The sequence below is a fragment of the Artibeus jamaicensis genome, unplaced genomic scaffold (assembly GCF_021234435.1).
Source record: "Artibeus jamaicensis isolate MK-2021 breed Jamaican fruit bat unplaced genomic scaffold, CSHL_Jam_final contig_685, whole genome shotgun sequence".
NCBI classification, from domain to species: Eukaryota; Metazoa; Chordata; class Mammalia; order Chiroptera; family Phyllostomidae; genus Artibeus; species Artibeus jamaicensis.
Window position 1 is genome coordinate 36,370,776 of NW_026521924.1, and position 24,312 is coordinate 36,395,087.

Below are 24,312 nucleotides of genomic sequence, written 5' to 3' on the forward strand. Positions count from 1 at the left end.
TTGGGGTCGGAGAGCCAGGCGCAGCCTAGATATAATAGCAAGGAAGGATGGCAACCTCCCAAACACCATCAAGAGCAGCCTAGTGCACGGGCCTTTTTCTGTATCCAGGGAATGGGTTTCTGTATCCAGGAAGAATGTAACCGCATCGGAACTGCTAGTTCAGGGAGGGTCTCAGTAAGGCCTGCTTCATTCATTCTTGCTGCTCCCAACCCAGTGCAATCTGAAACTGGTACCAGGTCCGATTTGTTTTCTCCTTTTTCCGATGAATCTGACCCGAAACCTCTCATCCTCTTGAATCGGGAGGCATAGCTATCAACCTGCCTTTTCTTGCTGCCTGCTTGATGTTGTGCGAGGTAACAACTGCCAGGAACCTCCCGAGCTTTCTGCCCTTTACAGGCCCTGGCCCTGGGAAAGACCAGATGGTATAAGGGAACAGCGCGATGGCAAAAGGTGGAAGACGCGGGCAGAGGTAGACGGGGCAGAGCTTGTTGGCAGGCAATAAACTGTGGGACTACTGCGCTCACAGGGAGTCTAGATAGCGAAGGGTGGCGAGGTCTCCCTTCCTTCGGGTCCGTAACATGAGCGGGGGCTCCGCCCAGGCAGAGGGACTTGAGTGGAAGCTGCTCCTGCCCTCCCGCGCTCCCGCACCATCGTGTGTGGGAGGTCCTGGGAGGTTAGCTGGACGCGGCAGGGGCACTTGGGTGGCTGATCAGGAAGAAAGGAAGTTCCGGCGGTGAGCAAGCGTCAGTCCCACTGCAGCTGGGGAGCGTGGTCGGCCTCCGGCTCAACTCCGACCCGTTTCGTCTCCCGTCTTTGATGAGAACAGTTACGTTTTCTCCATCTTACGTAAAGCGCTGAGCAAACTCAGCTCAAGACAAGTCCCCGCACCTCTCCTGGGCGGCTCACCGCAGCCCCGGCCGGCCCAGCCGAGAACACCAGAGGTAAGGCCTGGCAGCCCTCGCTTCCGGCTCCGCGGGGGTGAGACCCGCCCACTGGCTGTCACTTGGGACCCCGCCCCTAGTGGGCGGGGCCTCTACCCAGTGCTCTGGGCGCAGGCGCAGTTGGCTCCGCCCACGGCAACGAACCGGCAGGGCCCACGTCCTTCCGGGGGGGCGCGCGCGCCAGTGAGGGTGCGTGCGTGAGCGTGCACGAGCGTGCGTGTCCCCGCCGCTTCTGCCGGTTCTGCTCCCGCGCCCTCTGCCGCTGCCCCCGCTACCGCTGCCGCCGCCGCCACTTCTCCCCGGGGTCTCCAAGGCGCTGCCCCGGCTGAGGAGTGCGTCGGCCGGCTGCCCACCAGCGTTGCGCAGCGGAGCCGCGGAGCCGGCGGACGGGCGGGCGGGCGGGCGCGCGGACAGGTGAGCTCGCGGCGGGCCCAGTGGGCCTCCCGTCAGGCCGGGGTGGGCGGCGGGGCGAGGGGGCAGCGGTGTGTGCTGGACGCTTCGGGACGAGGGATCCGAGGGCTGTGCGGGGGTCTCGGGGCGAGGGTTCCTCGGTGCGTGGGGCCTCGGGACGCGGGGCGGTGCGCCGCAGCCGGAAATGGCGGCGACCCTCCCTCGGGGCCGGGATGCGGGGTGGGCGGGGGCGGAGCTTCGCGGAGGCCCGCATCGGCGGCGGGGCTGTGGATGCTGCTGCTGGGAGAGGCCCTTGCGGCGGGGCAACCCCCTGGCGGGCGGAAAGGTGCGCCTGCCGCACGCCCGGCCCCACGCGTGCCTCTGTTGGGTTGGCCCCACAGAGCGAGGCGGGCGGGCCCCCGCACGCGGGCGCGGCCGCGCCCGGGGGTCTCGGTCTTCCTCCTCCTCGCTGGTGCTGCCAGGTCGGGGCGTGCTCGAGGCCTCCCCCACCCCCACTGTTCCCGTGACCGACGGGAGGGTCTTCCTTCCTGCGTGGTGGTGCCTGTTTCGATTCTGACTTGTGTGTTAGGTCTGGATTAAGGACGCCCTGTTTCATTGCCTAAGAGGATTTCTCAAAATTCGCTCAATTGTGTCATATAGAGAAAGGAAGCAAAAGTCTTGGTTTTATTTCTGTCTTCGAGTTTAGGCTCAGTCAGGGACTTTTTACCCAGCTGGTCGTAGCCTCAGCGGTGCCCTGACTGAATTGGCAGACACCTCCATCCTCCCTTAGTTGTGTGTTTAAAAACTATCTGGAAGACAAGAGCATCAAATAAAAATCACTCCATCTGTTGCCATGGCTGCATTAAGGTTTTATGTTCATTCAGTTGCTTCTCTCTTCCTAGAGGATTTGGTGAGTTTTGGGACTGAGTGATCTGTCCCCATGAGAGATGAAAGGAGGAGCCAGGAATTCTGGGCTTCTGGAAACTCCATGACCTAGTGCATGTGGTTTTCCCTCCACCTGGGTCAGGGCTCTGGGCCGCTCCTGGCCAGTCCTGGCAAGGACTGTAGGGTAGCTCTGGCCTGCTGGGCCAATCTGCTTGGACAATGCAGATGGCTCTGTCCCTCCTCGGTCACTGTAGATGGTGTGGTGACCAACGCTGGACTCTGAGGCAGAGGTGTGTTACAGGTCCCCTTGTCCCGATCACGGGGCTGTGTGGAGAGCAGCCTCTTGGGCATGTGGAAGAGACTGAGCCCTGCTGAGGGACCCTGTGGGGAGCCTGTGTGGCCCCCAGGAGGATGGATGCTTGGAGAGGATGCTTGTCAGGCCATCCTGCCCCTCACTCCGTGACCTGTCAGCCCTCAGCAGCCCCATCGGCCTCCTTGCTGGTCTCCAAGCAGGGTCCCACGCTCTGGGCGCAGGTCTGCCAGGCACACTCAGCTTCCTCCTCCTGCTCGTGTTTCCTGATGTCAGGGCCGTCCTGACTCCCCACAAGGCTGCAGTTCTCCCAGCGACTCTGCAGTGTCTGTCACACTGAGTGTCTCGCTGTGCGGTGAGTCCCCAGGGAGACCGTGTGGTGTAGACAGAGGTTGCTGGTGCACACCCAGGAAATACTTGTTGAGTGGATGGAAGTGAGAGCCTGGGGACTGGCAGCTGTGTGACAGACTCCATGACCTCGTCACTGGGCAGCGATGGTGGGTGCGACCGCGCCGTGGGTCCTGGGCTATGAGGGAGGTGGATAGCAAATCCCTGCCCTTTGGGCCAGTGGTGAGGCAGGTCAGGGAGGTTCCGGGGACTGCTCTGTGCACCTTGTTGCAATTTCTATAATTGTTTCAAAATAAAAAGGTTTCAAAATCAGATCTGCCACTGGTAATGCGTTTAGAAATTTTGTCTTTGGTTACCAACCCCTCCCCCCCAAAAAACCCCAAACCCACATGCTCGTCTCCATGTCCTCTGTGTCATCTGTGGGTGGAGCGGGGTGAGTGGGGTGGCAGCTAGGGCAGCTTCGAGCAGTGAGCTGGTCCCGAGACGCTGCTGAGGCGCTGGGACGACCCTGGGGCCACAGGGCTCTGGAGGCGTGGCCACACTCTTACCCAGCACCCACGTTGACTCTCAGGGGGTTTGGTGGTGTCTCTAAGGCGACTCTGTTAATACAGAGGATTGAGTGGGGGCCGTGCTTCCTCAGCCAGTGCTGTCCTTGAGTCCCCTTCATGTGCAGAGAGTCAGGGTCACTGTGCTTGGGCGTGTGTGCTGTCTCCCAGCACTTGCCCACTCTCAGACCAGACTCCTTCCTGTTCTGCCCCCTGCAGAGTCCCACGGCCAGCTGCTCATGGCCTGTAGAGCCCAGGCTGCAAGGCTCACGCTGTCCCAGGTGCAGGAGTTTGCTGAGCGGGCAGCTACAGTGCAGTGGGGTTGGGGGTCATGAAGCTGTGGAGTTTTATCCAAAGTGGGAGTTTGCTTCTAAAGTCGGGGGGGTAAGATGAGCAAGATGCACACAGATACAGTGCCCCTTGGGAAAATCCTGGACTCTCCCTAAAGTAGTCTGTGCAGGTGTGGGGCAGCTCAGGACAGGTGGCCGCTCGGCCAGCGGCTGTAGGGGCGAGGGGAGCAGTCTGTGTGTGGAGTCGCTCTGCAGGCCTGTGTTCTCACGACCCTGTAGCACCTTCAGATGCCACCCCTGCTCCTTCCCGGACCCCATCAGTAGCGCTGCCACCAGCACCAGGGCTGGAGACGGGCAGGTGCCAACCTCCGTGTGGATCGGCGCCCTCGACACTCGGTGCACTTCCCCAGACGTGAGCGGTGACGTGAGCAGGATCGGCAGGCACATGTCTGCTGGTCTTCCAGGTGGCTTTTTCGGAATATCGGGGGGCGCAGACAGTGCACTGCAGCTCCCTGGCTTGGAGCTCCCATGTCACGGCCATGCGCGGCATGTGCTGTGAGGTAGGCAGACCGCGTCTTGGCTGCAGAAGGCAGCAGGTTTCCAGGAGGAGACTCTTAGCTCCCCATGCCTTACCCCCAGATGAGGATGGGGTGCTTGCCCTGCCTGCAGTCGGGGTGGGGAGTGCGGGAAGTGGTGGATGGAAAGACTCCTCATCAGTTGCTTCCTGAAGATGAGGAACGAAGATGGTAAAAAGTGATGACAGTCGTGTCTTACTGAAGGGAACTAACTGCCTTGACCGCCCTGGCACTGGGCGGCTCTTGGGCAGTGACCTCCCCGGAGGGGATTAGCAGTGTGTCGCTGAGCCGCCACCCAGAGGATTTCAGGATTAGATTACCAGACCGCCTTTAGTTTAGATTTTGTCTGTCCTTATTCTTCCAACTCATTCTGTGTGCTTGAGTTCTGCCTCAGTTCTTGGTACTGACAGAAAATAGATTCAGGTCCTCGGTAAATAAAATTGTTTTAAATACTTAGAGTTTTGCAAACACATTGGGAGTTAGCACTGAAATTGCAGAACTTACACCTCGTTCTGAAGAGGGAAGTGTCGGTGGCCCCGGGCGGTGTCACTGGAGATGGCACCACGTACACTCCCCCTGTGAGGACTGACCCGTGTGCATGGAAAGCTCATCTGCTCCCAAAATCACCGTGCACGTGTCCACAGACACAGCTTTTAAAACTGGGTTCTGTCTTTTAACCCCCGTGGTGTTTTTAAATAACATGATTCCTGGTGAGTGGTCTGGACGGTTCCTTAAATGTGTGTGGGTGAAGGTTGCTCCTCATCACGGGCTATTTCAATTTCATTGTCCTTTCAACTTTTCCTGCACTGCTGGTGGTTTCCAGGATGAAAGGTGTGGTCATTGGCGTCTCCCCTGCTGTGTCCCAGAGAGTCTGTGCCAGCTGGTCACAAAGTTGCAGTTCTGGGAGTCAGAGGATCGGAATGCCGTGGATCAGCCGTGCCCCGCCCTGGCTTCTCTCCAGAGGGTCGGCCTGTTTCTTACAGCCTCCTGGCCCAGTGGAGGGGAAAGGTGTCATGGTGGCACCAGTGGAACCAAAACCTCCTGTCCTACGCTGACCCTGCATGGTTTCAAGGGTCAGGTGCCTCGTGCGGGGGCTCAGGCCGAGACCTCAGGCTCCACAGACACCCTGTGCCAGGGGGGTGGCGCCCAGGGCTGGAGGCGGCGGGGCAGGAGTGAGGGCTCCCCGCCCTGCAGAGGGCCACCAGCTGGCTCACACCCCTGCTTGGTTGGGGAAGGGTCGGCAGCACAGCAAACGCTGGTTCTCAGGCAGGCCGCCCTGCTTCGCGTTCCTGTGTCGGGTCGGAGCGTCCGAGACAGCCAGTGACGGGCGGGGTCGCTCTGCCGTGTGTTCCCGACCGAGCTCAAGTGCTGTCAGTGAGTGCCTCCCGCCTCGCCTGCAGAGGCTGTCCCCAGTGTCCCCAACATCCCCACGGCACCAACGGCACTCCGGTGCCTGTCCAGCTACTGCAGTGAGGCCTGGTGCCGAGAGCCGAGAGCCGCGGTGTCTTCCGGTAAATGTTATTCCTTCAAATGAGAATTTAGTTACATGTTGCTAAAAGAAGGAGTGATGAAACCTAAACTGATATAACAATTTAGTTATAAATAAAGTTAAATGGTTAGTTTAGATGGACTTTCTTAAGTTCACAAAATCAGTCAACATCGCTCTCGTCTCTGATCCGCATCTGAGAACATTTTTCATTACGTTTAGAGAGCGAGGGGAGAGAGGTGAGCATTGTGTGAGTGAGAAGCATTGACCTATGTCCTCTCATGTGCCCGGGGCTGGGGGTCAGGCCTGCTGTACCAGGGACTGAAGCAGCAACCCAGGCATGTGCCCCGACTGGGAATCGAACCCGCGACCCTTTGGTTCCCAGGCCAGCGCTCAGTCCACTGAGCTACACCAGCCACGGCTATGAAGCATTTCTTAACTCGTCCAAGTGCAGGTGTTCCCTGTTTGAAACTGTGCTTCTCATGAAATTCCCTAGAGGGTGCCTCCCCCCCCAGTAGGCATGACACGGCCCTGCTGCTGCTCGAGAAGCAGCCCGCGTGACGCAGCGCGGGCCCCCGGTCCCCAGGGTAGCTTCGCACAGCAGCTGTTACCCAGCCCCACAGGTGAGGGAGTGGAGCGCTGCCTGTTTCTCCGTGGGAGTGTGTGGTGCGGAAGGGGACACACAGACAACACCGTCACACGCGGTGATGTGACCGCACAGGGTTGCACCCCTTGCAGGGCAGGAGTGGCCTCCTCTGGCCTCATCCACCTAGTTGGGCAGCCCTACCTGACTGGTGCCCCAGCAGCCCCCGCCCCCCTTGGCCTGTCCTTGGTGCAGACGTGGGTACCAAGGGTGGCCAGCACCGTGTGTGAGGGTCGGTCTGGCCAGGGGACGCCTGCTGTCCCTGGCGGGTGCGTCTCAGGGCATACACCTGTTGCAGATGCAAGAGGCTCTGTGGCCTGTCACCAACTCGGGAGTCAGCCAGCCCTCTTGGCGCATGCAGTCCCCTCCCTGGGTTGGCACTGTCTGGGCTCGGGGGTCACCGGGCGTCAGCATCGCTGCTGAGCTGCTCCGGGACTGGTGGCTCTCCCACGGGGCCTGAGTCGGTGGCTGCAGCCATAAGCACTCTCCTGTGCTACGTGAGGCTGAGCTGGTTTCCAGACACCAGCACACCCTTCCTGGTGGCAGTCCCCAGAGGAGACTCTGTGCTCCGCCGCCCACTGCTCCGTGCCCTTTCTCTTGGGACACAAAGCCCCTCGGGGCTTCCCGGGCACCTGCTGGTGCTGCCCAGCCCACGGAGCCTGGGGCAGCGGGGGGCCGAAGAGCACCCAGCGCGTGCATGCCCTGGGGTCTCGGCGGTGGGAGGCCAGAGGCCCTGCGCTACAGGCCCCGGGTGCGCCTCACCTGTGGGGAGACGCTCAGCCCTTCGCCGTCTGGTTCCATGTTTAAGTTCGGAAATAAGTTGCAGCAGGGGTGTCAGACTCATTTTCACCAGGGGCCGTGTCAGCCTCTCGGTGGCCTTCAAATGGCTGAATGTGAACCTAGGACGGTGTACATGTAACTGCTCCTTAAGCTCGGCGCTGCTGCGGGGTGAAACAAGGTGCAGTGCCGGATCCCGCCCGTGGGCCTTGTGTTTGCTGCCTGCGAGTTCAGGTTTTCTGGAAGTCTGGGTTGGGGACGGTTGTGTCCTGGAACAGAGCCTCTTTCCTCCCACGCCGTGTGAAGGCCAGGCCTTGTGGCGCCAGCGCTGGGACGGTGGGGACGTCATGCATGACGGAAGTTCATGCATGGTTCCTGGACAGAAGTCTCGACTGCCCGCACAATGAGCCCAGCCGGCGCTCACCACTTCTCTGCCAGGCGAAGGGCAGCGGGTTCACAGTGTGGGAGCCCGGGCTCCGGGCGGGGTGCACCCTGGGCTGAGGCGCCTCTTCCTCGTATCTCAGACCTGTCACCTCTGTTCCCCTGTGAGTCACTAGGGCAGGGCGTCCATTTCCTTTCAGTCCAGGACGGCAGGACACCCTCCTTTGTGACCAGGCCCAGGGCCAGTGGTGGGGAAGGCTGGTGCCTTGCTGCACGTTGGGGTGCAGGGTCCTCGGCTCTCTTGTGCTTGAAGACTTGTGGGGAGGTCGGCCCTGCGCGTGAGCCCTCTGCTTTCGGGCCGAGCACCCCTGCCGCTGCGTGTCCGAGAGGTGAGGAGGAAGCTTGGGGGTCGGGGCCTCGGCCGCCAGCGACTTTGGGAGTCACTGGCATGTGAAGCTCAGTGAAGTCAGGAATGACGGCGGTGACGGCCACGCGGCCCCGTCCCCTCACGCTGTCCACGTTCGTTGGCGCCCGGTCTCGACGCCATGGGTGCATCTGTGGGGGTCGCTATGGCCAGTCCCTTCTGATCCGCAGGGTGTGATTGTTTGTGTTGGAGCAGGCGATGAATCCAGGGTGGCGCATTCGCCCGGTGGTTTTGTGCGCCTCTTCTGCGCCAGCTGTGCTGGGAGAGTCCGCTGCACGGGCCACAGCCGCCCTCCCTGACGCAGGCGCTCTGGACCCACCTGCTGCTTCCAGGCCCTGTGGCCGTCCATTCTCTGCAGCCTCTGCGGGGCCTGGGTGTGTCTGTCCTGGGACCGGGCTGGGTCCAGGCTGCACCAGGCCCCGCAGCAGCTGCCTCTGCAGAGGGTTTTGCTGGTGGCCGCTGCGGGGCATATGTGTCACTGTTTTCCTGACTGATGAGTCACTGTGGTCCCATCCCAGTGTGACTGCCGCCCTCGGCAGTCTTCAGTGGTCTTCCGTGGTCTCTGTGTGACATGATATGGCCCTTCCTCCTCTCTTCCTCCTCCTCCTCCTCCGAAACTCGTTCGACCTTTACCTTCACACCGTTGAGGCAGAGACCTTGCGATCATATTTTGCGATCATAACCTTGAACTTGTTTATCTGTGAGTTTATTGCTGAATCCTACTTTCACTTGTGGCAACTTTATTGCAGCCCCAGGGGCCGGTCCAGCCACATTCCTGGATGATCCCCAGTGACCTGGAGGCTGAGGGTGGGTGCGGCAGCCAGGAGGCCGTAGCAGCAGCGTCCCCAGAAACGGCAGACCCACGGCGTGGCCCCCCCGCTGCTGACCAGCTCCACCCAGACCACAGGTTGTGAAGCCTGGGTGCAGGGACACGGGGCCGAGTCCCTGTGCCAAGGCTCTGGCTCCTGGGGCCCGGCTCTCCACGTCCCCAAGAGCCCCTGCCCTCATGGCAGTGCCAGCTGATGACTTGCACAGGATGCCAACGGACTGGCGGGCTTTGTAGAAGTTTGAGGCCACCTCAGGTGACGTCAGAGGTTTTGAGTGAAGGTGCTGAGGGTGGAACGCAGTACCTTTGACCCCAGAGCAGCGTGGGGGCGGGGGTGCCAGCCCCACGCAGAGAAGCCCTCATACCACAGTCAGCTGTCTGCGTCCGAGGGTCCCCTGCCACGGGGTGGGCCGGGGCAGTGTGGGCTCAAACTTCATGGGTCTGTTGCAGCCCCGTGTACACATGGGCCCCATGCAGCTCGGACTGAGCAGCTCACAGTTGGTGCCCGCAGCAGGCTGGGGGCCCATGGGGCCCCTGGGCCCAGAGCGCCGGGCTGTCTCACATCTACCTTCACTCTGGACGGAGCAGTGTGCCTGTGCCTACAAGGCTTTAGAAGAGTATGGGACAGTTTACTTTTGACCTTGAGACTGAGAATTTATTAAACAAAAATGAAGGAAAAAGTGGGCAAGGTCACAAGGACATGGTGTGCTCCTTGCAGAAAGCCAAGGATCTGTGAGGGGTGCTGCTGGAGTGCGGTCCCAGGATGGCCGCATGGTCAGTTCTGGTTTTATTGCAACAGAAGTGTAAGAGTTCACACTCACCGAACGACACCGTTGTGAGCAGGGAGAACGGTGGATTAAGGCCTTGGTGGCTTTTGAGACCAGTAAAGGGATCGGTGTCCTGGACAGACGGACAGCCTCTTCGTGGCCGGCAAGTGCCACCGACAGGGTGCCCCGTGTGCCCGTCCTCAGGGGCCCCTCTGGGGTGCCAGTTCCAGTGGCTGGGCACCATTCTGCCCTGGTGAGGGGGTGCCCAGCGGCTGGGACAGGCGTGGCCGAGGTGCAGGGCTGCAGCGGGCAGCTGTGGGGGCCCCGGCGTCCCCACGTCTGCTCCTGGAGAGCTGCCCGCAGCGAGGGGGCAGGTTCAGTCCTTCCATTCTGGGGCCACGGGCTGACGCGGCCTTGTGGACGGCAGCAAGCACAGCTGACTGGGAGGGTGAGTTGCAGGGAGACCGTCGGGCGCCAGCCCACGCGCGGCTGTGTGTGTCAGTGAAAACACTCAGGGAAGGGCTCCCAGACCTGTGGGCGGCGGGTCCCTTTGGGACCGGCCTCACCCTCCACAGCGTCTTGGGGGTCTTCAGACTGCGTAGGGATGACTGGGACTCACGTTCTGTGGCGTCTACCACCATGTCGCTGCTCCAGTTTGTGACTTCTGACAAGGCCACACCCCGTGTCTCTCGGGGGCAGTGACCCCTGACCTTCCCCAGCAGGTTTCCGGGTGAGTGGCGTTCCCTTTCTCCTGGATCAGGGCTGGGGTCCCGGCATCTGGGGAACACCTGACCCATCCAGGGTGGCTGCCCTGCACTGTGTCCCCGGGGGTGTGAGGTTCCAGACACAGCCCCCCCCCAGCCATGGTGTTGCCAGTTGTTCTCGCAGGTGGGTGCTCGTGTCCCACGGCGGTTTTAACGTGAACTTCCCGAAGGAGGAGAGACCTGAGGGCCTCCCCTGCCTCTGTTTCTGCTCTGCCACCGGAGGCAGCCACGCCGAGGGCCTCGGGTCCTTGCCCTGCCCTCTGGAAACTCGCTCCTTGGCAGCTGCCACCGATGGCCAGAGCAGGTGGCTGCAGGGGGGCCTGGGGCCGCTGAGCCCCTTCAGCAGGAGAGGGAAGCGAGGCTGGTGGTTCCTGGTAGCTCGGAGGGGAGGGGCCCCAGGGCCAGCCAGCAGCAGTGCACACGAGCGTCGCGGGCAGCAGCTGAGCTGCACTGGGGCCTATGCAGTGTCAGGAAGTAAAGCTGAGCAGCAGCTTCTGGGGAGAAGCACGAGCGGTGGTTGTGTACAGCGAGGGCACTCATCGCAATCCAAATGCTGGGGACGCGGGACGCCTTCCGGGTGTAACTGGGATAGTGGGGTCCGGGTGTATGTTCCCGCTGGGCACCACCACTGAGAGGCTGCGTGTCCTCCTTCCTGTGTGTAAGCTTTACGTGGTAGCTCCGGAGAACAGAAATGGGTCTCTAAGATGTTTTCAAACCTGCGCTTCCCGAGGTGGCACACGGTGTTTTCCCAACAGCAGGTTGGATTCAGCGCAGCTCCTCCTGCAGCGCATTTGCTGCGGACTCGGGAGTCAGGGTGCGGCCCCTCCCCACCCTCCCGCCCGTCCTGGGGAGCACAGGCGCGACCTGCAGGACAGGTGGTGTTCTGCTCGTTCTATCTGCTGCGGGGCCCCCAGCTTCCAGGACAGCGTGGCAGATGCTTCATGAGTGTAGGAAAAGCAGGCTGCCCAGGCAGGCACTCGAGGACGCGCGCAGAAGGCAGCAGTCTCTGCGGGGCTTGTGGGGCGGCAGTGGCGGGCTGCCGGGGGTCTGAGTGGGAGGGGCAGGGAGGAGGTCGGGCGCCTCCACTTGGGAGGGGTCTGGTCTGTCAGGCCCAGTGGGCGGCGGAGGCAGTGCTTGGAATGGGTGACGGCACGCTGCCTGGGCGGCACCCAAGTGGGGGCTGCCGGGAGCAGGGCCCAGCCCCCGACCCTCTGGCGGCACCGAGGGAGGGCCCAGGGAGAGCCAGCGGTGTGTTGAGAGAGCCTCCCACTCTGCACACGCCTGCGTGGGTCTGGCTGGCAGCAGCCACCCCAGGACACAGACACAATGTCCCTGAAGCAGAGCTGGCCTGAGGGCTGGCCAGGCCCTCCTGGGGCGAGGACTGGGAACAGGCCATGGGGTGCGGCTGGTCTTGACCTGGTCTCGGAAGTGCCTTTGAAACCTAATGAAGCAGGTGAGGTCAGAGGGACAGTGGGTGCTCCTTCATACAGCCCAAGGAAATAGAACAGAAAGACGTTGGAAAGGGTAGGTTCATCTGAGGACCAGTCAACAACTCAGCAAAGTGGAGATGTCCCCAGACCTCGAGGCTGCAGGCAGAGGACACTTGGGTTTCTCCCAGGGACTTGCGTGGCTCTCAGCTCGGCCGTGTGCCTGCGGAGCCAGGTGCTGGGGTGGTCAGAAGGTTTGACATGGATGTCACTCCTCTTTTTAAGACTTTATTCTTAGAGAGAGGGGAAAAGGGAGAGAGAGAAACATCAGTGTGTGGTTGCCTCTCCTCCGCCCCCTACTGGGGGGTCTGGCCTGCAACCCAGGCCTGTGCCCTGACTGGGAATCAAACCTGCGACCCTTTGGTTCGCAGGCCGGCACTCAGTCCACTGAGCCACACCAGCCAGGGCTGTAGGATAATGTTTTAAGATGATCTTTTTTTCCTGTATTAGAAAAGTATTTATTTATTCTAATCATGCAAGTATATCTATTCATTGTAGAACATTGGGAAAATAAAGTATTGAGTTTTCAAGGGTTGATTTTAATGATTAAAAAATGGCCCCAAACTTCCTCCCATCCCCTGTGGCCTCCCCTTTGCCAGCGTCCCCTGCAGAAGGAGGAAGGACCCTTGCAGTTGTGGGTTAAAGTCTGGTTGCAAGACTGACTGCTCAGCTGAACAGGAAACTGGGAAGCATGTCTGCCTGGCAGTGGCTGCTCCTCTCTGGCCAGAGCGCCTGCCTGTGCAGTGTGTGCGAGGGCGGTGTGGGGTGCGGGCACCGCGGTTCCTCCGCCTGGGCCTCGTCGGCTGGGCCCTGACCCCGACCGTGGCGCACGGTGTGAGCCCTGTTGTGCCAGCTTCTTCCTCCCTCAGTGCCGGGCAGCGTTTCAGGCTTCGTGGCTGCAGACGGCACCGCAGCCAGTGGGTGTGGGGGCTCCGGTTCTGGGGGCTGGGCGCACCGTGCATCCCCGGAGTTCCTGGGCAGACAGCCTGCCCGCCCTGTGACGGGGCACAGCGTGAGGCCCCGCCCCCGACAACCTGTTGCTGGGTTTCAGTGCCAGTGTGAGTGTACGTGTGACACTCAGTCACACACACAGTGTCTGTCACCCTGGGCCACAGCCTCTGCACTGGAGCTCATGCGTTCGTTTCTTCTCTTTGGGTTGACTCTTTTTCGTCAGCTGAGCTCTTTGCTTTTTGATTCCTGCTGGACAAGTTTCCGGAGAGAATGGAAGCCGTCTTTCTCGGGTGTCCCTGAAGCTTTGCCCAGAAAGCTGCTCTTTGCTGCCCTGGGGTGGGGGTGAGGGGTGGCCTGGCTCCCCCCAGGTCAGACAGTGACACGCTGTGTCATCCGTGCTTCTGACTGGCTGTGGTGGTCTGGCAGCTGAGGAGCCTCGAACCAGCCCAGAGACTTGCTGTCAGTTGTAATTGATTTTTTTTTTAAGATTTTATTTATTTATCTTTAGAGGGGAGGGGAAGGAGAGAGGGAGAGAAACATCAATGTATGGTTGCCTTTCATGTGTCCCCTGCTGGGAACTGGCCTGCAGGGAATCGGCCTGCAACCCCGGTATGTGCCCTGACTGGGAATCGAACCGCGATTGTCTGGTTCGAAGGCCCGTGCTCAATCCACTGAGCTACACCAGCCAGGTGTAATTGATTTTTTTTTTAAAGATTTTATTAATTTATTTTTAAACAGAGGGGAAGGAGGAAGAGAGAAACATCAGTGTATGGTTGCCTCTCTTGCGCCTCCTACTGGGGACCCGGCCCTCAACCCAGGCATGTGCCCTGACTGGGAATCAAACTGGCCACCTTTGGTTCACAGGCTGGTGCTCAATCCACTGAGCCACATCAGCCAGGGCTGTTACTTATAATTTTAATTGAGATAATTACAGACTTGTGTCATTGTAGGAAAAAACACAGGCGTTGTGCCTGGTTTCCGGCAGCGGCAACATCTCACAAAATTGGTAATATCACAGTCGGGATGTCTGCCTGAGATTTCGGTTCTTCTTGGACCTGTGTGTGTTTGCCTTATTACTCTAGTTCTCAACTGTGGGGTTTGTGACCTGACCTCTAGGGTCAAGACCCTGCATGCACCCAACAGTGCAGGGACCCACTGGGGCTGGTCCCCATCACTCAGCGCGGCTCCCGGGAGGCCCGTGTGCCCTGCACGCCGAATGGCAGTGAGCAGCCCCTTTGGTGCAGCAGACAGGACTGGCTCCAGGGGCCGATTTGCTGTGCGTGTTCCTGCGCGGGTTTCAGCACGAACGTGTGCTCTCTCCTCCTGGACACCTCCCCTGGGGCGGGACACCTGTTCCCCTGAGCTGCCCCGAGCCCTTGGCCATCCTCCCTCCCTCTACCCAGGCCAGGCCACGTGCCCGTGCGGAGCTGCCTGTGCGCCCCTCGAGTCGGGCTTGTGGGTGACAGTAGCTCAAGCCCCGGTGCCAAGCATGTCCCAATGCGGGGACAGACATCTGCACTGTTCCCAGCGGCTGGCTGTCATGGACCTCCATGCGCACGCCTGCCAGCGCGAGTGTGCACTCCTGTTGGTGAGCACCACGCCTCGCAGTGGGAGTGCTGGGCCACGTGGCGAATGCACTCCAGCACCTCCAGACTGCTTCAGGGATGGCAGCGCCTCCCTTGGCAGTGGCGAGAGCTCGTGGGCGTCACGCCCTCACCAGCATCCTGACATGAGCTGCCCGGCCAACGTGTCCTGGGACTTGCTCCTGACGACCAGGGGAGCCCAGCCTCTCCTCACGCACCGTGGCCGTGGGCCTGTGTTGCGACATGTTCCGATCTTTTGTGTATTTTGGTAAATTGGAGTTTTGTTGTACAGCTGAGCTGTGTAAGGGTTTCTGTGCACTGTGGGTGGGAGTCACCTCCCGGTAGATGTGACATGAGCACTCCCACTCTTCGCAGCTGGCCCTGTGTGTGGGCGTCCACGTGGGCCTCGGACACTGGCGTGGGGCACGTTCTGGACCAGGTGTCTGGAGCCCTCACACACGGCTCTCCTGTTAGTGGTGTTGTGGCTGGTTTCAGCTGCTGCCGTCCCGTGCACGTTTTGGAGTCAGTCTATCAATTCCTATACCAGAGAGAGTTCAGATTATGTTCAGTCTGCAGGTTCATTTGGAGAGAATTGACATCTGAACAGTGTGGGCCTTCTAATTCATGGATCTGGTAAATCTCTCCTATTCTTTTTTTAAAAAAGGTTTTGTGCCCTGGCTGGTGTAGCTCAGTGGGTTGAATGCGGGCCTGAGAACCAAAGGGTCATCAGGTCAATTCCCAGTCAGGGCACGTGCCTGGGTTGTGGGCCAGGTCCCTAATGTGGGGCACGTGAGAGGCAACCACACATTGATGTTTTGCTCCCTCTGTTCCTCCCTCCCTTCAGAAACATAGTGTGTGGTTGCCTCTCATGTGTCCCCTCTGGGAACCTGGCCTGCAACCCAGGCATGTGCCCTGGCTGGGAATCAAACCCACAACCCTTTGGTTCGCAGGCCAGCGCTCAGTCCACTGAGCTACACTAGCCAGGGCTCTTGTTCTTTCAGATCTTTCATTTCTCTTGGCAGTGTGTAGTTTTCAGTGTAGAAACCTTGGGTGTCTTTTGTTATGTAAATTTATGGCTCTGGATGCTGCCGCAAATGAAACTCAGAAACTCATGCATGTAGCTGTCCCCCGTTACTTGGAGTGGACACGATCCCAGACCCCCAGCAGACGCTGCAGCTGCGGGTGGCACCTGCCCCGATAGATGCAGTGTTTCTTCTGCACACTCGCATCAGCGGCAGAGTCCGCACAGCCAGCAGGCCCGGTGCGAGACTGACCATGGAGACTAGGATAAGGCAGAGCACTGTGGCCACCCCCGGGGTGAAGGTTGTGGGAATGGCTGCGGGGTCATTGTCAAGTAGGGTAAGGGTGACTTGAGCAGGAGCTCAGTGACACATGACAGCCGACCTGGTCACCAGGACACTGACGGGCGGGGGGCACAGACAAGGAGGGTGAGGATGCGCTGGACTCAGGCCCTGGGCAGCATGGGGCTGGACGGTGTGAGGTCTCGCCACGTGGCTCGGAGGGCGTGCAGCTCACAGCCCAGGAGTTGCCTGTCCTGGGATTTCTCGGTAGAACTGTTCTCCCAAACCTTCGCTGACAGGGACTGGGGAACGGCATTTTCCCCCTGCTTCGGGTCAAGGTCAGGAGTTCTACACAGCGCACTTCCATCCTGTGACCTCGCTCAGTTTGCTTACTTCTCCTCTGTTTTTGGTGGATTCCTTAGGATTTCCCATATAAACAACTGAGCTGCCCCGAAGGGGGGCCACTGGTGTCCTTGCAGGGTCTGGGCCCCAGAGCCAAGCGTGGAGGGCAGCCCGGGCACCCTGCAGTGGCTCTGCGTCCGGGTGTCTTTGCAGCCCAGGGTGTTGGGCCCCACGGCCTCCCGGAGAGAGTGTGGCAGTACTGGTGTCACTGTCCGTTGGTGGTTGAGTGGGACCACTGTGCTGGGGGGGCTCCCTTGTCCAGGGTGGACTCCGGGTTCACAGCTGGAGGCGGCCCGCACTCTCTGTTTTGTCCTGGGCGAGCATTGGTGACCTGTGCTGTGCGAGGTCTGTGTCCGTTCCGTCTAGTTTCCTTGCCCCAAGTGTCCCTGGTCCTCTGCTGTCACTTTCTGTCGGGCCCGGAGGGTCTGCACGAAGGGCCCGTCTCCCTCCCGTGGACACACGTGTGCACCGCGTTTCTCTCTCCCTGATCTCCACTCTTCGTGTTTCTTCTGTTTCTGTGGCATGTGCCCTGCTGTCTTCTAGCAGGTGAAGTGACCGACACCTTAGGTCTTGACCAATATGTCGTGTCTTGTTATTTTTCATTCGAGCCACACATCACTTGGAGCTGTGTTGGTTAAGGCACTGGCCCGGCGTCTCGGTGGGAGTGTCATCTCGATGTGACAGGCTGTGGGTTCGACCTGCAGACAGGGCGCCTGTGCACAGGAGTCAGCTGGCGGATGGCGCCCACGGCGGAGCGGCGGGCGGTCTCTCTCTCTCTCTCAAGTCATCCGTTTTTTAAAGTGTGTTGTTCAGTTGTGAAATACTTGAGGTTTTCCTAGATATCTTAACTTTGGTTTCTAGTTTGATTCTTTGAGGATCGGGGAACATACTGTGTGTGAGTTTAAGCCTCTTGAATTTATCGAAACTTGCTTTAAGGCTCAACTGGCTGTGTGTCTGGTGGTTTTTAAAACACGCCTCCTCTGTGGGTGTGGCACCGTGTAAGTGTCAGGTCCCCGGCGGGCGGTCAGTGGTGGTCTCAGCTCCCCAGCACCTGGGTGCTTTTTGTAGTTCTGTCAGTTTCTGAGGTCGGGGTGCGGTGTTGCGTTTTGTAGCTTGGGGTTGTCTCCTTTTCCCTGCAATTCGACCCTTCGGAGAGTTGGTTTTGAAAGTGGTTTTGAAAGTGCGTCTCTTGCAGACAGCATGGAGTTGGGGGTTCCTTTTTGTCCCTCTGACCGTCTCTTCGTCTCTTCGTTTTAGCTTCTTAGCTCCACCTCGCAGCTTTTTTTACTAAGCAGCTGCTCTGGGGTCACAGCCAGTCACGTGGTTTTTGCAGCCCATGGGGGTGGGGGGTGGCGCACAGTGCTCCGCAGGCACAGGTGGGAGCAGGCACAGGTGGGAGCAGCCCGTGCTGCGGTGCTGCGGGGGAGGAGCGCTGCGTCTGTCTGTCTGTCCATCTGTCCGCCCTGAGTCTCCCCTGCCTTCTCCTCCTAGACTCGCCGACCATGGCCGACCAGCGCCAGCGCTCACTCTCTACCTCCGGGGAATCGCTGTACCATGTGCTCGGGCTGGACAAGAACGCGACCTCAGACGACATTAAAAAGTCCTATCGGTACGAGACCGCCCTGGGGGGCGCGCCCTGTGCTGTGGGCCCCCCCCCCCGCCCTGCCCAGAGCCACCTGTGTTTTCCCTTCTTCCCGCCCCCTCAAGGGTTGTATTGCGTGTTTGGCCTGTTCCCTCTGAGCTTAAAGTCCTTACCCTGACGTGTTTACAAGCAGTGTGCCTGGGGCAGACAGTGCTGCGGGAAGTGTGGGGAAGCGGGTCTGACCTGCTCAACCAGGGGCTTCTGCCCTGACCTGACTGCCACTGAGTGCCCATCCCCTCACCCTGGGGCAGCCACCCGCGTGCAGTTCACTGCTCAGCCAGTAGAGGTCAGAGCAGGGGGTGCCTTTGCACCGCTGGCTGAGGCTTCTCTGGGCCCGACACCTGCTCTGGGGGGGGCGGGGGGGCAAGTGCACGGAGCAGACAGGTGGCCCTGCCCCGGCGCCTCCGCACAGTGGGTCTGCATGACACACGAGACAACACGTGGGCTCGGTTTGCAGGAAGCTGGCCTTGAAGTATCACCCCGACAAGAACCCCGACAACCCCGAGGCTGCAGACAAGTTCAAGGAGATCAATAACGCACACGCCATCCTCACTGACGCCACCAAGCGGAACATCTACGACAAGTACGGATCCCTGGGCCTCTACGTGGCCGAGCAGTTCGGGGAGGAGAACGTGAACACCTACTTCGTGCTGTCCAGTTGGTGGGCCAAGGTGAGGGGCGCCCGGCAGGGCCTCACGTGACGCGGGCGCAGTGCTGGCGGGCGGAGTGCTGGCGGGCGGCGCCTCCACTCCACCCCGCGTGTGTGAGCTCAGGCGGAGTCGCCTGCTTGTGCCCTCAGCACCTGTCCCAAGTCACCCTGCACACTGGGCACAAGGACGCCACCGTCCTGGGCCATGTGCACTATGGCCTTTGGGAAGACTCACAGGGACTCTCGCTTGTTATGTTTTTAACACCCTCCCTCATTTGTTCAGGGCCCATCCCAGGGAAGGGGGAGGGCGTGGCTGTGGCCGGCACTCGGGGTCCCACCTTTGCAGAACATTGTCCTGATGCACCTGGTTGCTCTCGCCTCTCCTGGCTCCTGTGGCTGTCCCCTCGCGCCCCTTGGGTGGCAGGGGACCTGCAGCGGGCGACGGGAGACAGGGCCGTGCTGCAGGGGTGTCCCAGGGCAGGGGGCGCTCCCGGCCAGAGCACTCAGCCAGCCGCCCTCACCCCCAGGCCCTGTTTGCCGTCTGTGGGCTCCTCACCTGCTGCTACTGCTGCTGCTGCCTGTGCTGCTGCTTCAACTGCTGCTGTGGCAAGTGCAAGCCCAAGGCGCCCGAGGGCGAGGAGACCGAGTTCTACGTGTCCCCCGAGGACCTGGAGGCACAGCTGCAGTCGGACGAGCGGGGTGAGTGTGCCCAGGGCCCGGCCTGCGTGCGGGGGGCGGCGCCGGAGCGGGCCCTCACCCGCACCAACCTGTCTTGTCAAACAGGCGGGCACTGACACGGTGCCGGGATGTGTGTGTGGCGGCCGGGCCCGTTGGGGACGTGGACTCGGAGGTAAAAGCGGACACAGGGCTGTCCCCGCCCGCCCGTGCGGTAGCCGTAGTGCCGGGGGCCGAGCGGGCGGGCGGGCCTTGGGCAGAGGAGGAAGGTTGTGTTGGGGGGAGGTCAGCAGACGGCCTCCCCCAGCGAGTGCTGGTCCTGCCACTCCTGCCCCGGCCGGGCGTCCTGGCGGCGGAGCAGCGCCCCCGCAGGGCGTGTGCGTGGAGGACACTGCCCGTCCGCGGCCGCGGACCTCACGCGATGAGCATGCCTGTGGTTCCTTTTCAGAGGCCACAGACACGCCGATTGTCATACAGCCAGCGTCTGCCACAGAGACCACCCAGCTCACGGCCGACTCCCACCCCAGCTACCACACCGACGGGTTCAATTAAGTGCAGAGAAGCTGTGATTGGCGGATCAATCAGCACCGGCCCCTTCGAACCTAGAATCATGAACTGTAGTCAGGGAGGCAGCGGGGGGGCCGCTCTGGCCGCAGGGAAGGGGCCCCTCCTGCCTCTGTGCCCGCCTGCCCGCCAACCCCTGACCCGGGAAGTTCGTAGCATGCAGTATTTAAAGCAGTGTAGCTGCGGTCGCTGTCCCCCGTCTTCCCCCCCTCCAGTCGCATGTGTGGGCTTCTGCTCCGTGTCTGTCTGTGTTGTGGGTGTGGCAGGGCAGCCGCGGGGCCCGGGTGGTGGTCGTGCCGCCCGGGGCTGTCACCCAGGCTGCCGCAGTGCATTGGCCGCATGGCGTGGTGTCCCTACCGCTCTGGCCACAGCTGGGGCGGGTGCTGCCGTGGGGCTGCGGCATCTGGTCCAGCAGGGCAGCCACAGTCGGGGCCTCTGGGCTGGCCTGCTGTCGAGGGGCTGAGCGGGTCCTCCGGGCGCTGTCATGCCCCATGGTGCTGGTGGTAAGGACAGTGTGTGCAGGTCCCGTCCACCTCCTGGGCTTGGCCTGGCGGTGGGGCTTTTCCTGAGTGAGCGTGCGCTGTGTGGACTGCAGGGGCCCCTGACCCTGAGACCACCTTCCCTGCCTGTGTCTGGCCTGAGTCCCCTGTGCCACGAGTGTATCCCTTAGCCCAGGAGCTTGGTCAGTGGCCACATCTGGGCGTTTTCCTTTCCCTTCTCTGTGTTGCCTTCCACGCTCCCCGGGCCCTGCACCTCTTTGTGGCTGTTCTTGGACATCTGAGCACCACCGTGGCCCCGTTAGTCATAGTTGGGCTGAGAGTCCAGGCTCCGGTGGCGCCTGGCTGCCCAGCCTGCTCTCTGCATCCACAGCTCCGCTCACCCCTTCCCCTGCTGCTCCCCAGCCAGAGCCAGAGATGCCAGGGCCCTGGGGAGGGACCCGCTGGACCAAAGGCTGGCTCTGACCCAGGAGCCCTGAGGCCTCTGTCTGTCAGCCCCTCACCACTGTCTCGGCCAGGGTCCCCTGGGAGCTGCTGGAGGTGGGTCTTGTGTGTCCCAGATTGCGGGTGGCGCCCTTGCTGTGGGGACAGGAGCATGGCCCATGCGGGCCTGGTTCTTGCAGAGCGAGCTCAGTAGCCGCTACTGTGCACCCTGAGCTGCCAGGAGAGTGGAGGCAGGCTCTACGTTGGACAGCTGAGAACGTGCTCCTGAAGCTGCTGTTCTCCCCCAAGGGCCAACCAGACAGCAGGCTCAGCGGGCTGGGACGTGGCTGGAAGGCACGGCAGCGTCAGGCTGCTGCTCTGTGCGAGGGCCTGGCAGAACCCCCAGCGCCAGGGACCCAGCCCCGCTTGAAGTGGTCTTGCTCGTCGGATGGTCACGGAGACCCAGCAAGAGGGCATCCCTGCTCTGTGGCGTCAGCTCAGAGCTGGTGCTGACACCAGGCCTCCCTGTGAGGAAGACTCCTTTTGGACGCCTGCAGTGCGGGAGGAGGCAAGGACAGGTGGCGTCCACCCTGCAGGTGCCTCTGAAAGTCACTTGGGAAGGGAGCTGCCCCTCCCCAGGGGGACCGAGCACCTTTTGGAGACCTCCCGTGTCAGGCAGAGAGCCACCTGTGTGGTGGCTTGGTGGCTGTGCAGTGGCTGGGCTTTCACACGTCTGCCAGTCAACCTTTGCCCAGGGGCCCGGGCATGGGCGCCCAGCGGGTCTCTGTGGACTTAGAGTGGCTGGCAGGCCCAGCAAGGCTGTGGCGCAGGCCGCCTGTGCCGGGGGGACCCTCCTGGGGCGGCACTGTGGTTGGGTCTCTGCATTTCCCTGTTTCTCGTGGTCTGTTTCCTGGCTGAGCAGAGCAGCTGAGGCTGAAGAGGCCACCTGTTGGTGCAGAGTGGGGGCGACCCTGCACCTCACCCCAGGGCCACCCAGAGTGGCAGCCACGTGGGGCCAGTGCTGGTGTCTGCCAGCAGCCAGTGTGTGTGGCCCAGGCATGGTGGAGTCTGTTTTGTCAAAGGAGGGGCTGGCCAGACAGACTGCGGAAGGGTGGGCACTCAAGGAGTCCGGCAGCACAACCTACAGCCCGGCAGCTGCTGGTGGGTAGTAGGTTCTGTTCCGCCCAGCGGTACGGTCTCGTCTCGTCTCCCTTTTGGCTCTGTTCTCATTTCAAACTGCTTTAGATGTTGCTGCTCGGAGTGGGAACCTTCCTAGCTGATTGGTTGGTGCAGCCTGCCCCACGGGCCCTTGGGGGGTGGCAGCGGGGCTCTTCCCCCGGCTCCCACTTGGGTGCCGGCCCTGCCAGGCCATTCTGGATGTTCCGGCGTAGGCAGTGTGTGCCGAACATGCCGGGGCCTGCGGGGGGCCCACCGGCAGTCTGGGGAGACCCTTTGCCTCCCTGGCACCAGGCTCTGTGGGGGGGTGACGTGTGGGGGGGGGTTGCCCTTCCCTGGCTCCAGCTTGTCCTTCCAGGGGCCTGGTGGCAGCAGGTGTGACGCAAGTGACTGATTTCATTCCTCTCAGTTCTGAGCTGTGAACATGTGGCTCAGGCTGACCCATGTGTTGTGTTGTCCTGGCTATGACCTCCTCTGTGGAGCTGGCAAAAGCCACCTTTCCACAGCCCTTATCAGCACGGTGGGCATCGTCTGTGCTCCAGGTGTGGGCAGTGTGTCTGTGTACATATATGTACATGTATGTGTCATGCAGCCCTCGTGGTGGCGGCTGTTGAGTGGCAAAGTGGCAGGCACAATAAAGGCGGCTCCAAAACAGCCTCTGTTTCTTGGCGTGTTGGGGCGGGCGGAGGGGCCCCTCAGCTCCTCTGCTGGGGGCCTGGAAGAGACCCCTGGTGTGGCCCCGTACCCAGACTTCGTGGACAGCCAGCGTGGCCACCGTCAGCCTCTGCAGGGCAGGGCGCCCACCCCCAGGGCCCTCCGTGGTGGTTGTCTGACCCACAGGTGCATGTCCCTGTGTGACATCTGGGAGGCGGTGGGAACCTGTTCCTCGTGGAGACTGAGACCAGTTTTCTGAGCACTTGAGAGAACCAGTGACCAAGCGTTCTGAGCCGTCGGTGTTGGGACCAGAGGGTGGCGGGCAGCGCGGGGCCTGGCCCTCCCTGGAGGATGGACTTGTGCTGAGCACCAAGTGAGGGGTGGCGTGCACCGAAACACACGGCGATGTGTGGAGCACTGAGTGCACAGGCAGCGCTGCCTGAGCCAGCTCTGTCCTGTGATGGGGCCCAGGGTCCGGGGCTGCTCCGTCCTGTGTGTCCGGGTGTCACTCGGAAGTGAAGATGTAACGACTGTAAAATAAATGTTTTCACTGCAGACCAGGGTGTGTCTTTCTCATGGGGCCCTGCAGAACCTGCTGGGGGGCTTTGCGCTGACGGGCCAGCCAACCTGGGGGCCCCTCCTCAGTCCCCCAGGAACTCAGAAGTCACTGCCACCTCCTGGGTCCAGGTGTGGACAGACCTCCCTCCTCTGTTTTCCGAACACTGAGGCTGGAAGGAAGTGGACTGGGAGCTGCAGGAACCAGGAGCCCAGGACCCCTGGCCTGGGCTCGAAGCCCTCGGGGACGTGTCCGGACACTGTCGCCTCCCCACATGCTGCAGACACAGCAGTGCCCCCTCTCTCCTGAGGCTGAGCGACCATCCACCTGGGTTAGAGGCCTCTGGCATTTGGACGATGGGGAGGCTGGTGGGCAGAGCTCACCGCTGGCCTGTGCTGTGTGCTGGCCATGGGCGGCTTCATCCTGTTCACCTTTGTCCTGGCCATTCAGAGGCCTGCCCTGTGGAGTCATCTGCTGGACGCTGACTCAGGTCCTCCCACTGGGCCCTGCAGCAGTCATGGGCCCAGGGGCAGGTGGTGTCCCTAGACTGGAGGTCTGGCCCAGACCCGAACCACCTTCATGCCTGCAGTTTGCTCACCCTGAGAGCAGCGTTCACCTCGGGTTCTGCCTCCCGGGGCTTCAGGCCCGGCCACATGTGCCCTTCCGCACTGGGTGGGGGAGGCCGCCCTGACCCAGGAGGCCCGTGGGTTGTGGGTTGGGACGCTGGGCCTTCCTCTGTGCCCTCGGTCTTGGCTCAGGGCCAGGCCAAAGCATTCTGAAAAAATGGGAGCTGCTGTAAAAATGTTAAGTAATGCAGCAAAACACCTGGAAACAAACATTTGGAGGTGAGAGATAGCAAGTTTGGTTTAGGTTTTCCATTACAGGAAAAGTGACTGAAACCCGCTCCGACGCCCGCCCCTCCCGGCAGCGGCTGCTGGCATCTCTGTGGTTCCTGTGTCCTCACTGGGCCGTGTGCCCGCAAACCACAGGCCCTGGGGCTCCGTGCTGTGTGCCCACGCCAGTCTGTGTTCATGTGGTGCAGGCGGTGGTCTTTTTAATCAGTCCCCATGGCTGCAGGCCTAGTCCGTGTGTTTTCCCCGCTTCACAGTCTGCCAGCAGGTGAACCACCAGCACCCCGGGGTCCGGCCTGTGGGCACTGCGGTTGGTGGTTCACCCAGGCAGGGAGGGCATGGCACTGGCTGCCTGCCTGGCTCCAGTGACCTCAGCTACCCGAGGCCCCTGGCTGCTCCTGCCCCCTGCCCCTGCCGGCCTGGTATCCTCAGACGTGTGTTCTTATTGTGATTCTCCTTGATTATCTCAATACTTTCAATTTTCCCTATGGGACTCTTACGGGGAACTGCGAGTAACCGCGCCTCTGCCCTCCCAAGACCCTGTGCCCC

General features: G+C 61.2%; 1 protein-coding gene across 3 annotated transcripts; it reads left to right on the top strand.

Moving 5' to 3' along the window:
* The first annotated feature begins 854 nt into the window (after positions 1 to 854).
* Positions 855 to 22,911, top strand: DNAJC5 (DnaJ heat shock protein family (Hsp40) member C5). Of its 3 annotated transcripts, XR_008392633.1 has the most exons (6): positions 1,263 to 1,355; positions 17,568 to 17,685; positions 18,176 to 18,389; positions 18,895 to 19,066; positions 19,151 to 19,217; positions 19,491 to 19,580. XR_008392633.1 is itself a non-coding variant. In XM_053671174.1 (5 exons), the coding sequence occupies exons 2-5, from the start codon at positions 17,579 to 17,581 to the stop codon at positions 19,592 to 19,594; spliced, it is 597 nt and encodes a 198-aa protein (XP_053527149.1). In that variant the 5' UTR covers positions 855 to 941; positions 17,568 to 17,578; the 3' UTR covers positions 19,595 to 22,911. The 3 variants fall into 3 exon arrangements, 2 of the variants coding, with proteins under 2 accessions (XP_053527149.1, XP_053527148.1); XM_053671174.1 differs by lacking the exons at positions 1,263 to 1,355; positions 19,151 to 19,217 and adding an exon at positions 855 to 941 and having other exon boundaries at positions 19,491 to 22,911; XM_053671173.1 differs by lacking the exon at positions 19,151 to 19,217 and having other exon boundaries at positions 19,491 to 22,911.
* Positions 22,912 to 24,312: the final 1,401 nt, after the last annotated feature.